Source organism: Bubalus kerabau, chromosome 7, assembly GCF_029407905.1.
Source record: "Bubalus kerabau isolate K-KA32 ecotype Philippines breed swamp buffalo chromosome 7, PCC_UOA_SB_1v2, whole genome shotgun sequence".
Classification (NCBI taxonomy): domain Eukaryota; kingdom Metazoa; phylum Chordata; class Mammalia; order Artiodactyla; family Bovidae; genus Bubalus; species Bubalus kerabau.
Genome location: NC_073630.1, coordinates 31,334,258 through 31,348,959, shown reverse-complemented (window position 1 = coordinate 31,348,959; position 14,702 = coordinate 31,334,258). Strand labels below are relative to the sequence as shown.

At 36.6% G+C, this 14,702-nt stretch overlaps 1 protein-coding gene and 1 long non-coding RNA gene across 17 annotated transcripts in view; one reads left to right on the top strand and one right to left on the bottom strand.

Annotated features, from left to right (window-relative positions):
- The window catches only part of LOC129657617 (uncharacterized), a 192,471-nt gene that overhangs the window by 73,999 nt on the left and 103,770 nt on the right, over nt 1-14,702 (top strand). For 14 of the 16 annotated variants that reach the window (XR_008716902.1, XR_008716890.1, XR_008716894.1 and 11 more), the window contains 2 exons: nt 10,880-10,973; nt 11,513-11,593. This is a non-coding gene — a long non-coding RNA (uncharacterized LOC129657617). Of the gene's footprint in view, nt 1-10,805; nt 10,974-11,512; nt 11,594-14,702 lie in introns of all 16 variants that reach the window. The other 2 variants (XR_008716901.1, XR_008716900.1) reach the window with 2 other exon arrangements.
- ENPEP (glutamyl aminopeptidase) overlaps nt 1-14,702 on the bottom strand; it is a 78,414-nt gene that overhangs the window by 37,248 nt on the left and 26,464 nt on the right. Inside the window, exons 5-10 of the mRNA XM_055587960.1 lie at nt 14,040-14,194; nt 13,747-13,860; nt 10,870-11,004; nt 8,476-8,541; nt 5,691-5,756; nt 5,401-5,552 (exon numbers count right to left, since the gene is read on the bottom strand). Coding sequence (XP_055443935.1) covers nt 5,401-5,552; nt 5,691-5,756; nt 8,476-8,541; nt 10,870-11,004; nt 13,747-13,860; nt 14,040-14,194 — 688 coding nt within the window. The remainder of the gene's footprint in view (nt 1-5,400; nt 5,553-5,690; nt 5,757-8,475; nt 8,542-10,869; nt 11,005-13,746; nt 13,861-14,039; nt 14,195-14,702) is intronic.

Below are 14,702 nucleotides of genomic sequence, written 5' to 3'. Positions count from 1 at the left end.
GGCAGGAGAGAATAATTACTGTGAAACTTCCAAATGCAAGCTTGTTTTGCGAGGGAGAAATGTTTCTAAACTTTTAATATCCAGAGGCTCTAGCAGTATTAAAATGGGCCAATCTATTGATAATTTGCTGGAACATACAACTAACTATAAAAGAACCAGCTTACGGTTATTAAATTAAACACTTCCTGAGACACTTTCTTTGCACCCAGTAATTCTCCTTCCTCATATTATCCTAATTGCTATTGAATAAGTGCTCTTGTGATGCTTTATATATGTGACTGTAAGATAAGGTCAGTGAGACTATTTAAAATGAGAGGAAGAAGGTGAAGGGTCTTTACAATAGAAATCAGGCAGTGGAGATTAGAAGCCACCTGGAGTGTGGTGGGTTCAAAATTGTTTCCACCCAAAGCAAGTGTTAAGCTAAAAGACAATTAAAATCAGCATGGGTGAAATTGGAATGGTGCCCAGGGGATTTAGTGTATGGCTTTTGTTTAGCCAGAATCCTGTCTAGGAGGGGGTTCAGTTGGGTAGAGGGGTTCTGAGATGATATCCCCAAAGCGGCACACCCAGGTTCCTGTGACCAGCCCCAGTGGCTGGGAGATCCTGCGGTTGTGGTTGTGTTCTCTTCAGTTGGGAGCAGTTGGCACTCCATTAATGTCTACAAAAATAGCTAATTATACAGCAATGACTATAGTATTAACTCTTTTGTAAAAGTTGTTGTCATGGAAGGGTGATAAGTTTGGAAACCACTGGCTGTGTGGCTCATATTTTGTCAGCTTTTACAATAGTTGAGATGTTTAAGAAATCTGGCAAATTAGAGGGAATGACATATTGGATTTGTAATTTTAACTGAAAGTCTTAGAATATCTTAACTCAGTAGTCATATTTAAATGTCTAGATAAATCTGATTTTGCTGGGGTTTTTTTTTTGTTATTGTAATTTTATTGGACTATAATTGACTTACAATGTCAGTTTCAGGTATATAGCATAGTGATTCAGTAATACATATGCACAGATCATTCTTTTTCAGATTCTTTTCCCATATAGGTTATTGTAGAATATTGAGTAGAGTTCCCTGTGCTATACAGTAGGCCCCTGTTGGCCATCTGTTTTAAATAGAGTGTGTGTATGTTAATCCCAAGCTCCTAATTTATACTCCACTGCCATGTTTCCCCTTTAGTAACCCTAAGTGTATTTTTGAAACCTGTGAGTCTGTTCCAAATATGATTCCATATATGAGTGATAGCATATGATATTTGTCTTTCTCTGAATTCACTTCACTTCATATGATAATCTCTAAGTCTGTCCACGTTGCTTCAAATGGCACTATTTTGTTCCTTTTATGGCTGAGTAGTATTCCATTGTATACACATAACACATGTTCTTTATCCATTCTTATGTTGATAGACATTTAGATTGCTTCCATGTCTTGGCTATTATAAACAGTGCTGATGAACATTGGGGTACAGGTGTCTTTTCAAATTATGGTTTTCTCCAGATATATGCCCAGTAGTAGGATTGTTGGATCATCTGGTAGTTCTGTTTTTAGTTTAAGAAAACTTCATACTGTTCTCCATAGTATTTGTACCAATTTATGTTCCCACCAACAGCGTAAGAGCGTTCCCTTTTCTCCATACCTTCTCCAGCATTTATTGTTTGTAGGTTTTTTGCTGCTTGTCATTCTGACCAGTGTGAGGTGATACCTCACTGTAGTTTTGACGTGCATTTCTCTGATATTTAGTAATGTTGAGCATCTTTTTATGTGCTAGAAAAGTCTCATTATGTAAAGTTAAAGGTTTGAGGATTCCCTGGTGGCTCATACGGTAAAGCGTCTGCTCGCAATGTGGGAGACCCAGGTTCGACCCCCGGGTCGGGATGATCCCCTGGAGAAGGAAATGGCAACCCACTCCAGTATTCTTGCCTAGAAAATTCCATGAATGGAGGAGACTGGTGGGCTATAGTCCATAGGGTCGCAAAGAGTCGGACATGACTGAGTGACTTTTCACTCACTCACTCTTTTTGTTGTTGTTATTTTTAAAGCTTAATGTGTTGAAAATGTCCAAGAAATTTGATATGCCATATTTATGAATTTTAATTTATTATGTCCATAAAAATGTATAGATAAGTATTTTTAATTAGATTTATAAATCTGTGTCTTTAGGTGTTTATATTTGAAATTGTAAATGGAATTTAATAACATTTGCAGTAGTATTGGGGGCTTCTCTGATAGCTCAGTTGGTAAAGAGTCTGCCTGCAATGCAGGAGACCTGGGTTGGGAAGGTCCCCTGGAGAAGGGAAAGGCTACCCACTCCAGAATTCTGGCCTGAAGAATTCCATGGACTGTATACTCCATGGGATCGCAAAGAGCAGGACACAACTGAGGGACTCTCACTTTCACTTCACTAAGTAGTGTTGTTTAGAAGTTTCTTGTAAATGAAATATACAAAATAATTTGATTGAGTTTGTAATTGTTAAAATGTTCAGGAGAATTTCATTTATGCATTGTAAATAAAGACATCCTCAATCAAAAACTAGGGAAACTGCTATTGAAAAGTCTCCTCAACTCTACCCACAGGCCAGCACCCCTCTCAGAAGCACCCCCTTCTAAATACTTCTGGTTTTAGTTCTTCGGATTTATTAACTCACCCACAAAAGAGGGTGACTTAATTCATTTTCACTGCTTTCTTTTTCATTCTCCCTTTAACAGTCAAATTTTAATAAAGCAAAATTGTTATTGTTATTAGACTGTGTATAAGTTACAGTTGTTCCTTTAGATAATATACTCATACTGCTGTTTCTTGTTTTATAAATTTTAGAATTGCTACTCTCTCCTAACTGTAGAATAAGGTTCTCTTGTGCAGTGCTGGTAAATGCTCAATAACTGGTTCTCAGGGTGGAATGGAAGGTGGGATGTATTATTTGCTGATTTCTATTAACTCACATCATGACCAATTTCAGGCTACTGGAATGACACCTCTGAGTTGGGATTAAAACCAGCTTCAGTCCACCACTGAATCAGTATCCCAACATTCTTCTACTTTTTCTTCCTTTTCCACCCCCTTTCTTCTGTCAACTATGTTTTTTTTTCTTGTTACAGTGTTAAAACTGTACAATCTAACCTGCCACCAGAACAGAATTTTAACATGTTATCCATTGGTTGATTATAAAAACTAAAAGACAATAAATAACATATAAGGAGTTATGCTGTATACCTATTGTTGGCCAAGAAGTGTGTTGAGTTATATTTCCTTTTCTATGGTTTGATTTCATGGCCCTTGAGTCACTTAAGTAAAAATTTCCCCTAACACCTTATTTTATAAGGGTAAAATAGACTCCTTTTTGGGTTTCCCTGGTAGCTCAGTGGTAAAGAATCCACCTGCCAGTGCAGGAGACTCCTTTTCCTTATACTTTATCAGTGGCATAAAATCATTCTACCTGCTTCTTTTTTTTTTTTTTTTTGGATCACAATTTCTACATACGGGCTTGATTTTTTTTTTTCTAATTTTTCTTCTTTATGGTTGACCACATTGATAGGCCTTCACCAGCTCCTCAATTTTGCCTCCTCCCAATCATACTGTCTTTTTTCCTGCAGATCACCTAACGCAGCTCCAGTCGTCCTGCTCTTAGGGCACTGTGAGCCCACTGGATGGGTGCTGGTCTGCATTTCATTTCATGGATCTCCTAGGACAGATACACTGTTTCCTGGATCCTGTGTCTTCCTCTTTTTTTATGTATTCATATTTTTTCTCTCCCTGCTCCGGTTCACCTGGAGTGTAGCCTTAGTAACTTTCTAAGTGCTGTGTGGAAAGCATTTTCTGGGGCTGCATGTCAGAAAATGTCTTCACTATGCTGTTATATTTGGTTTAGGGACTGGGTAGAGAATCGGAGGCTGAAAATATGTTTTGCATCTACATTTCAAATGTCTGCTTTATTTTCTTCTTGTGTTCAGAGTTGTTGTGAAGAATTCTAATGTCACAGTAACTCATGTACCCTTAACATGTACCCTTATTCTCTGAAATTTCATGAGGCTGTAGCTAAGTATGTTTTGGTTTTTATCATTTTGTACTATAGACTCAATGCGGCTTTTTAATCCTTGTGTCTTTTATTATTTCTTTGATATAATATGCCCATTAAGTTTCTCTGTTTTCCTTTTTTGAGAGACTTCTATTAGTTGGTGCTAGGTTTTTTTCATATTTATCTTCTCTTTCACATTTGCCAGTTCTGTGTATGCTTGTCCTGCACTTTTAGAGAATTCTCCAAATGTATTTCGAATTGGTCTATTAATTTCTTTGACAACTGGAATTTTAATCTTTCATAGCTCTTTTATATTTTTAGTTTGTCCTTTCAAAAACAATCTGCTCTTAGTTAATGTGTGTAAGAGCTTTGATCTCAATATATTTCATAAATTTTTTATTTCAATTATGTCTCTTATTGAGATGGGTTTATTGTTTGTTCATGTGAGATTTTAACTTTTATGTTTTTTAGATTTTTTTCATGCATCTTATTATCTTTGATCGTTCATTCATGTTTAAGAAAGAAGGACTAAATTGATTATTCTTGGTGTCTTGTATGTAACCCCTCTACCATTGAGAAGAGAGGTGTATTTTTGAGACAGACTTCTCTGCTGAACAGGAAGTCTGACTAGAGGCTCTGTGTATATATGAGTAGAGCTGGCAGCTCCAGCCCATTCATCCTACAAATGCCACAAGGAGGAAAGCTTTACTCTGAGTGTACCCACCAAATGGAAATTCTTAGCTTTCCTCCACTGTTTTAGTCAATTTGTTCAGGGAAAAAAAAAAAAAAAAAAAAGCCCTCTGGGTTTTGCTGGGTCATTGCCAGAATTTTGAGAGCTCTGTGCAGAGGAAAGAATGGCAGTCAGTGAAGGGAAAGTGGAGGAAGAGGGGTCTGGCTAATGCAATGGTCCCGAGTGCAGACTTCAAGTTAACTTCCCTTCTTTCAACCTCGCTTTCACTCCTGCCGTCCACTCAGCGCTGACACCGAGCCCAGGCCCATCTAGGGTAGGGGAAGTCAGCTTCCACCTCTGCTCAAGCCTCTTTTCATCTGGCTGCACCTTCTCAGTTTGTTTTCTGTCTATATTCCTCCCTCTACTTTTCTTCATCTAGGAACTTCAGAGTTCCTCTCTGTTTTCTTTACTTCTCTGAGTTTATTTCTTTTAGTACTTCTACTTCCTTTTTCAGTCATTTCCGGGAAGAATAAGACTTGCATGCACATGCTCAGTCCACCATTTTGAACCCAGAGATGACTGAGCTATTTCTAAATGTCTTTATTTCCATAAAGACACTGTGCTTATGAATCAGGTACCAAAGAACAAGTTCTAAATGAATTGACAGTACTTCCATCAAATTTCTGCTTCCCCTGAAGTGCATTATAGAGTCTTACCCAAAAGCTGAATGTGGCTCAGAAGAATTAGCTCTCGGGTCCAACAGAAAGCGTTTCTGTGTGATGTTCTTCATATTGTCCACATTAAGTACAGGGTAACCCATCTGATTGGTCCAGGTGTCCATTACTTCTTTCACTGGGAGATTACTTGCCTAAGATTAAAAAAAAAAAAATAGAGAACAATCAATCAACAAATAAGGGGAAATAAAAGGATAGAATAATCAGATAAAGAAATGATTGATAAATCATTTGTTAATCAAAGAAATTTTTGAGGATATACTTCTCATTACCTCTTCAAGTGCTGCCCAGAAATCTGAGGTTTTGGCATTCTCAAATTTGTGTTTTTTCAAGTAATTCTGCATGTGAAAGATAAATATTTCAGAAGTCAGTGTTTGCTTTTTCCATACCTTCACAACATGAGTGAACCTTTCAACAATCTCATTCTAATGTATAATATAGCAAGTATACCTGGAATGAAAATCGAATGATATTCTCTATGTAAAACATTTCATAACCTATAAAAACACTGTACAAATAATGATTTATTTGTAAAGCATAAGAAATACTTTTTATTATTAATGAGATAATTTTTTTTTTTAGTCTAATGGAATTGTGAACAGGAGAGGGAAAGTTTAATTTGTTCAGGATATACAATGCAAGGTACTTAAAGACAGTCGAGTGTTCAGTAGACAGTCAGCAGACTGTAACATTTTTGATCTGCTAGGGAAAAAAGACTCATGATTCTGTGATGTTCACTTATTAGTGTTAAACTGTCCACTACCAGCTGTATCCCTTACCTTTATTTACACCAGTAGTGTTTTCTCATCTCAGACACTAGACGGCCCCATCACTCATGAGTGGTTTAAGTGATATGCAAAGATAAAAACTGGTAAGCTTGGCTCTGAGCCAGGGCTCTCAGCAAACTCCTTCCATAAAAAGCTGTAAAGATTTTAAGTGTTGTGAGCCATATAAGTCTCTGTCACAACTACTCAACTCTGCCTCCATAGCCCCAAAGCAGCCAAGATAATAATATGTAAGTGAGTAATCATGGCTGTCTTCCAGTGAAGCATTATTTATGCACTGATATTTGAATTCCATGCAATGTTCACGTCATGAAATATGCTTCTTTTGATTTTTGCCAGCCATTTAAAAATGTAGAAATGATTTTCATTTGCAGACCTTACAAAAATTGGTGGTGGACTGGATTTGGCCCAGAAGCTGTATTAGTAGTTTGCAGATTTTTGTTCTAAAGAAATGAATATACAGTCTTTGGAATAATAATCATCATCATGATGATAATGGATACATTGGGGAAATTACTCACTGTAAATATAAGCCTTCATTTTTCAAATACTTTTACAATACAGATACAAAATGTTTTTAACTAGAAGGTTCCCCATTTTGTCAGTTCTGGTCCCCAAACCTCTCTGCATATGAGTTTTCAGGGATATTGTGATATCCCTAAAGAAAATTCCTAGTCTTCTAATCTCATAATTGGGCACTACTTGTGGTTCTCCAGGAAACCTTCCAAAAGTCCTGCTGTAATTACTTCTGTTATGCTCTAGAATTGTCCTGCTTAAAATATGGATGTCTTTGATGGAAACAGAACCTTCTTAAGTGGTCTTTGAATCTTCAAAGAAAATAAACCAGTGGTTGACTTTGCACATAATCATTTTCACTCTAAGTTGCTCTAACTTTCAAGACGTGCTATTCCTAAGTCATGTTATCTTCTAAATTCCTTTTTTAGCCATGGAGAGATAAAACAATATTAGCAGGACTGCTCCAAGATACCTGGGAGAGGGTTGAAAACAGTTTGAAACGCTGCCTTCCTGTTTGTTCTTTTGGTTGGGTGCCTGCTCAGCACTGCCACTGGAGGGCAGGCAAAGGAAGGGAGAGGAAACGAAAGGCGCATCAGTTCAGTTCAGTCAGTTCAGTTCTTTGCGACCCCATGAATCGCAGCACGCCAGGCCTCCCTGTCCATCACCAACTCCCGGAGTTCACTCAGACTCACGTCCATCGAGTCGGTGATGCCATCCAGCCATCTCATCCTCTGTCGTCCCCTTCTCCTCCTGCCCCCCAATCCCTCCCAGCATCAGAGTCTTTTCCAATGAGTCAACTCTTCGCATGAGGTGCCCAAAGTACTGGAGCTTCAGCTTTAGCATCATTCCTTCCAAAGAAAGGCGCATGTTCTTTATCAAATTCGTTCCAGAGTTTTGTATAGATCATTCTTTCTTAGTAAAATAATTGGATCCTTGAAATGGTAATGAATATAATCGTAGCTACCTGTTGATGATTTTTAGTGAATAGTATCTTCTTAAAATTAATTTAGAGGCACTTCTTTGTATAGTCACAGTGTCTTGTGCTGAGAAACGTGCAATCTTGGGACTGAAAGGAACCTTAAATACTATTTTATACGACTCTCACATTTTGGGGGTGAAGGAAACTGGTGTCTAGAGAGGAGAAGAGATTTGCCTGAGATTATAGTGAAGAGACTTCTGAGTCCTGGATCAGTTTGTGTGGTTTTCATCACTGTTGTTACTGTTTTTTAAATTAGTTCCTTGCTTCTTCTGAGTGAGAGGATTATAGCTTATAGTATACTAAAAGTAACTAATTTTACCTAGATTAGTGCTTTTGACTATTCTATACTGACATTTTCTTCTTCACTTTGAATAATCACAATATAGTCATTCTAGTCAAAAGTTCATGATGACCTCGATCTTTCGATAATAGTCCCTCAATTGTTACTGGTAAGAACAAAATGAAACAAACAGTGTTTCTACTACTATTATCTTAGGAAGGGAAAGGACATTTTCCAAGCCCTAGCCCTGTAAAGGATACCAAAAATAACTAAGTAATCCGTTTAACTTCTCTGTGAAACTTTGGCTAAGTGATGGTTACAGACCCAATGTAGGTAACAGACTGTATGTGAAATCACTTTTTTTGAGTTTGCAATATTATCTATTCCTGAACAAGGAAAGTAAAAGGGGAATTGTCCTTAATTAATCACATATCTTAACATTCATCAGCCACATACCAGTGTAGTTTTTTAATAGTATTAAAAGTAATAAATCATACCTGACATCCTATTTGAAATTTCTCTGGTGTTATCCAGTTTTCAAGCATTCTCAGAATGGAAGCTCCCTATGATGTAAAAGAATGGTAAGTAAAACTAATATAGGATATATAAAAGAAACAAATATCAGTGATCTCTATTGGGACTAGTATCTCATGACCATATTTGTGGGATAATGTCTTCAAGATGACTCTGCTAAATGGTTATCAATCTGTGATTCTAGGGTGAAAATACCATCTGGCATACCTCCATATCTATGCTTCTAAAATAACTAAAAGGCAGGAAGAAAAAGATACAAAGGCCATCCTTTCACGAACCTGAGGTTCAAATAATTATTGCACTTCAGCACATGAACCAGTAGATGGGGCTTTCCTAATGAAAGAGAAACTTGGGAAAAAAGTATTAAGTCATCTTCTTTGAACAAGGAAAGCATAAAATTCTGGATAAAATTCAGGATAAAATTCTGGCTACTTCTTAGGTATATTGGAATATTTGGGGAAATTATATTTAACAGAGGGGACTAAACAGTTGAGGGATTAATCAGGTCATATAGTTTAATATAGATTAGACATATAATTTCTAATATAGATTAGACATATAATTTACTGAAGCCCAGGTGGTGCAGTGGTAAAGAATCTGCCTGCCAATGCAGGAGACACAAGAGACGCAAGTTTAACCCCTGGGTTGGGAAGATGCCCTGGAGAAGGAAATGGCAACCCACTCCAGTATTCTTGCTGGAAACGTCCATGGACAGCAGAGCCTGGAGAGTCTATGGAATCGCAAAGAGTCGGACACAACTGAGCACTATCCACACACAAAGACACATAATTTAGGCATAAAATCCTTCTCTTCCAAAATGGTTTATCTCACTTGGTTTTATTTAGTCTGAAGTATCTGATGAATACCTCTGCTCTCTACTTGCTTTTCATATGTTATAAGATTAACTCTAAAACACTTTATTGGTAGATTTAAACCGCTTCCTGGTGGCTTAGTAGTAAAGAATCCACCTGCCACTGTGGGAGACCCGGGTTCATTCCCTGTGTTGGGAAGATCCCCTGGAGAAGGAAATGACATCCCACATCAATATTCTTGCCTGGGAAATCCCAGGGACAGAGGAGCCTGGTGGGCTATAGTCCATGGGGTTGTAAAGAGTCGGACACAACTTAGTGACTAAACAACAAAAACAATAGCCAAAATAGATTTAAAAATCAATTTTCAAGTAGCTGACCAGATAAACATAGCTTCCTTATTTAAATTAGTAATTTTTTACTGTAATTTATTAAAATATAAGTTATTTTTGTACCTAGTGGAAGGCTAAAGGCTTAGAAACATGTATTTATTTCTGACCTAATACCTTAAACCCATGGAATATCTGGGACTTAGGAAGAAGGTCGTTTAATAAATATAAATGTCTCTCCATGAATTATTAGAATATATTATAAGTAGATTCAAAGTTTTCATTTTAACTGAAAGATAAAAAGAATCATTGACAATGTAAAAGAAAAACGAATAAAGGAAGCCTAAAAATGCCATGAGAATATATGAGAGGGAAAGCCAAAAAATACGGTGCTATAAGCTTCAAATACTAATATATGGTATTTTTCACTCAAGCCAATTTTATCTACTATTCATTTTAATAATTATCATAGTTTGTCTTAAGTAAAACTTTGGGTATCTCCTAGAACAATAAAATGTATTAGTTTACAGAGGTTTTTGGACAACTTAGTATGGTTGGTAAACCATGAGAAGCTGAGGTAGAAAATTGACTAAAATATGCTGCATACAGGTGTGAAATATGTTTAGAGGAGAAGCTACAGGAGAAAAAGTTGAAAGAGAAAATGGGTAGCATGAAACTGCATCACTGTGGATTTTCAACACCTTTCATGGAATTTTAATGGATAAAAATGCCCACTCCAAGACATGCTAACAAAAGTCATTCATCTTTACATCTTATATGAAACTGGATGAAAGTAATTCCGTAAATGGACTTGGATTTAAATACTTACTGGAAGCACTCTACTAGAAAAGCTGTCCATGTATATGGCATTTCTCATTGACTACAGGAAAAGATTTATTGTCATTCAAATAATCAAATCAAATAATTTTAAACTGGACATTTAAAGTATAAATGTTCGGTTATCAGAATGAGAGCCATTTTAAGCAAAAGTGAAAAGAGAAACTTTAAAAAGTCTCATTCAGAATTTTGTGACAATGACCAGCATTGATCATTTCCACTGAAAATTGCAAACTGTGGAATATTCAGCACTGGCATAAGCTCTACACTATTTCCCCAAACCCATTAACATAATCTAACCATTCTTACCATTTTTAGGCATTTGCTAAGGAAAAAGCCATTAAACAGGAAGACATTCAAAACAGTGTCATATTTTCCCCACCTTACTATAGGAAATTCCATCAAAAACAGATGTTATTTCATCAGGAGTTGTTACAGTGACTACAATTGGGTGTGAAGATATCAAAGAATCATCCTCTTGCACAGGTAATACATCATCAAGTATAATCTGATCACGCTGAAATGACAATGAACCAAAGAAATATAGCACTTTATACTGGTTTATATATAAAAATATTTATATAACACAGATTGACTCATGTTATTTAAAGCAAGCATTAAGTGTTCAATTAATCATATTTTGCATTGATTTTTCTACACTGATTCCATTCCCTTCCCCTACATATAATTCCTTTGACTTTGCCCCTATATGGCTGGCCAAGAAGACACAAGCATTTATAAATTCTGTTTCTGCTATTTCTTTATGACTTTCAGACATGTGCCAAACTTTTCAGGCTCTGTTTCTATCAGAGTTTCTATTCTATCTGTTCCTATCTGTGCAATAGGAATGATGGTATCACCTCACAAATTTGTCTGAGAAGTAAGGAAGAATGTTGATTTGCCAAAAATGGATGTTTTAGGGGTCTTTTCTGCCAACTAATCATTGGAATTTGGATGATTCATTGTTGAAGAAAATACTAACTTTTGCATTAGTTCTAATAGTTACCTTCTCATTCCAACCCTAGGTTTTCACAGCAAAATAGAGTGGTGGAGAGGCCTAGCCCTATAGTCAAGCTTTGTGGATTCACAGCTCATTTTCTCGACATGTAAGCTTAAGTAATTTCCCTCAGTCATTAAACAGGAGCAATGATGGCAGCTACTTTTCAGAAACGTGCAGAGGATTTGCTGAGACAATGCATGCAAGCATTTGACATGGTACCTGGCACAGAGTGAAATCTTAGCACATTAGCTGCTATTATCATTTTGATTCTTAGTTAGAATCTGAAATCTAGCTCTAATAAAGCACTACTAATAAAAAATCAAAAGCTCGATTGGTCTTACTTAATCAAAAAATATTTCCAAAAGGGAGGATGCTATATTAGTGTACATTTTCCACGTTTGTGAATTCCATTTATAATAGGCAGGGTACTATCGTCAAATGATGACTGTCAATCAAGGTAATTTGATTTAAATTTTGATTTTTGTGCCCCTAAAATGTTTTGGTAAGAAGAAAGAATCTTATTCTCAATGTCAGTAAATTTGACTCTGGTCTTGGTTGTGTTACCAATTGTCTATGTAATATTGCAAACTTATATTACTTCCTGGGCATCAGAGTTTTCACCTGTGAAATGAGGCTCCGCTATTGTGGTACTTAGCAGGCTTTCTTATAATGCATCTTTGTTCATCTATCCCCTCCACCACCAGACCCTAAATTGGGAGCGTTTATAAGGGCAGGAAGTGTGTGTGTTTTATTTAGTTTTGGGTCCTCTATAGTGTTCATTGAATGAAGAATGAATGAATGGATGAAGAATGAATGAGTTGGATCATATGATTACATTTCATTTAAGAACTGAGTACTAAATTCTTCTAATATTGGTGTTTTTTAAATGTTAAAATATTACATATTATATTATGCATAATATAGCAATATTAAAATGTTATAATTTCTTATATCTTGATATACAGAGGGTTATTTTATAAAAAGTAAAGAACAAAACAACTTTTAATTTATAATTTATATAGTTTAATTTCAACAAATTACAAAATCAGCATTTTTCAACATAAATGAATGGTCTTCAGCTAGGGGAATTTTGTCCCCTAGGTGACATATGAAAATATGTGGGGAAATTTTGGTTTTACAACTGGGATGGAGAGTTACTCGAATCTAGTAGATACAGGCCAGGGATGCCGCTAAATAGCCTACAATACACAGAACACACCCACAACAAAGAAATATCTGGCCCAATAGTTCCAGATGAAAAATCCTGATGTAGATTAAATTTTAAGGAAGCAATTGTTGCAAATTAACTTTTTTAGTTTTTAAACCAGGTTGTGCAAACTTAGACTTCAAGCATATAATGGTCTTCTCATTCTGTCCAGGAGAGGGCAGTAGTCTACACAGTAGACAGCCTTGTGTAACGCTTACTTCACATATCTGCATGCTTATACTTTTATATATACAAACTGATAAGCATACCTGGTGGCTCAGATGGTAAAGCGTCTGCCTGCAATGTGGGAGACCCGGGTTTGATTCCTGGGTCGGGAAGATCCCCTGGAGATGCTTACACCATTTAAATATACTTGAAAACAGATATAGCTTTTCAGGAAAGCAGTATCTGTAGAGTTCATAGAAGGCTCTGTTCCAGGCCCCGCGGGGACACACAGTTAATAATAGTAATTACCTGTACATTCTTCGGGGCACTTTTAAGCTTACAAGATAGAGAACAATGTTCTTCTTTAATGGAAGAGAGAACGGACTCAGAGAGCGTATGTAACTTGCTCAAGGTCACATTGCCTGTAACACACCTTCAAATGATGCATCTAGGATTTAAACCTGAGTTGAACTACTAAGTTTATGTGCTTATCTCCACCACATCATTTCAGCAAACTGTGTAAGGGAAGTCATTTTTAAAATTAGGCTTAGACGTTTTTCAAAGGGTTAGAACTACAGATATTTCTTGAACACAGAGTTCACATCGTTGAAGCTAGATATTTTTTCCTGCCTGGCGTATGTTCTTGAATGAGTCTACCCATGGCATCCTAGGCTTGCGGTGTTCAGTTGCTCTCTAGTGCTTGGGTGTAGGCTCTGAGCGTGGTATAGTCACTGGAGCCAGCTGGCTCCACCCCCATCCTCCCAGTACAATTCCCAGTTCAGTACCGCACATGATCCCCAACTCAGGGCCACTGTCATAGTCCAAAGTCTCCAGTCTGCTTGGCACGAGCATAAGAGAGAGTTGAAGTTTATGTGTTTCAAGCTCACCATTTGCCAGTCTTTTTCTGCATGGGCTACTCCCAGGTACTCAAAGAAGGAAGCAAATCCTTCATTTAGCCACAAGTCTTCCCACCATTCCATGGTCACAATATTTCCAAACCACTGCAATTATAAGCAATAAAGAGATAGTTAAATTCCCATGCCTATGGTACAGAGGCCGAGGAATTTTCAATCTAATAATTTGTTCAGGTAAGTTTTGTAATGACACAGAAGTAGCAGACATCATACTCAGCATTTATTTCCTGCTTTACTTCTCCCTAGTTGATGCTGAGATTCTATACCTGATGCACAAGCTCATGGGCTATCACAGCAGCCACCCTCTGTTTGTTTGATGAGGCAGATTCATCAGGGTCATAAAGCAGGTTTGTTTCTCTGTAAGTGATGAGTCCCCAGTTCTCCATAGCCCCAGTGCCGAAATCTGGAATAGCAATTTTATCTATGGAAAAAGAGTCCAGTGAGAAATACATTCTTTCCATTTTGTTCATAACATGTCTTACCAAATTAAGTTCTTTTTTTTTTCTTCTTTTTTTTTTTTTTTCCAAATTAAGTTCTTTAGATGAATGTTTTTTTAACAGGCTAAAAATAATTTTTCAGAGTGAACAACAATCATCTATTTGTATAAACTTTTTAGTCTTTAACGTGCTCAAAATTTCCATGGAACTTTTCCTGTTGACTCCAGAAATCAGTGTCTTTTATTTTTTAAGAATATGATTGGCAATGCTCTTTTCAAGTCCTCTATAATTTTATGTCTTCTGTTTCTTTCTGTATTTCATTTTTATTTGCTTTTTTCCCAAGCGTCTGTTTTGGAGGATATGCTGTAAGAAATAAATTGGTGAGAATTCCACTTTCCAGGTTATCATGAGGGGTACAAGAGAAATAAACAGAAAAAGACTTTTAAATTAATGTGCTTAATATTTTATTAGATATTATGCTGATTTTTGTGA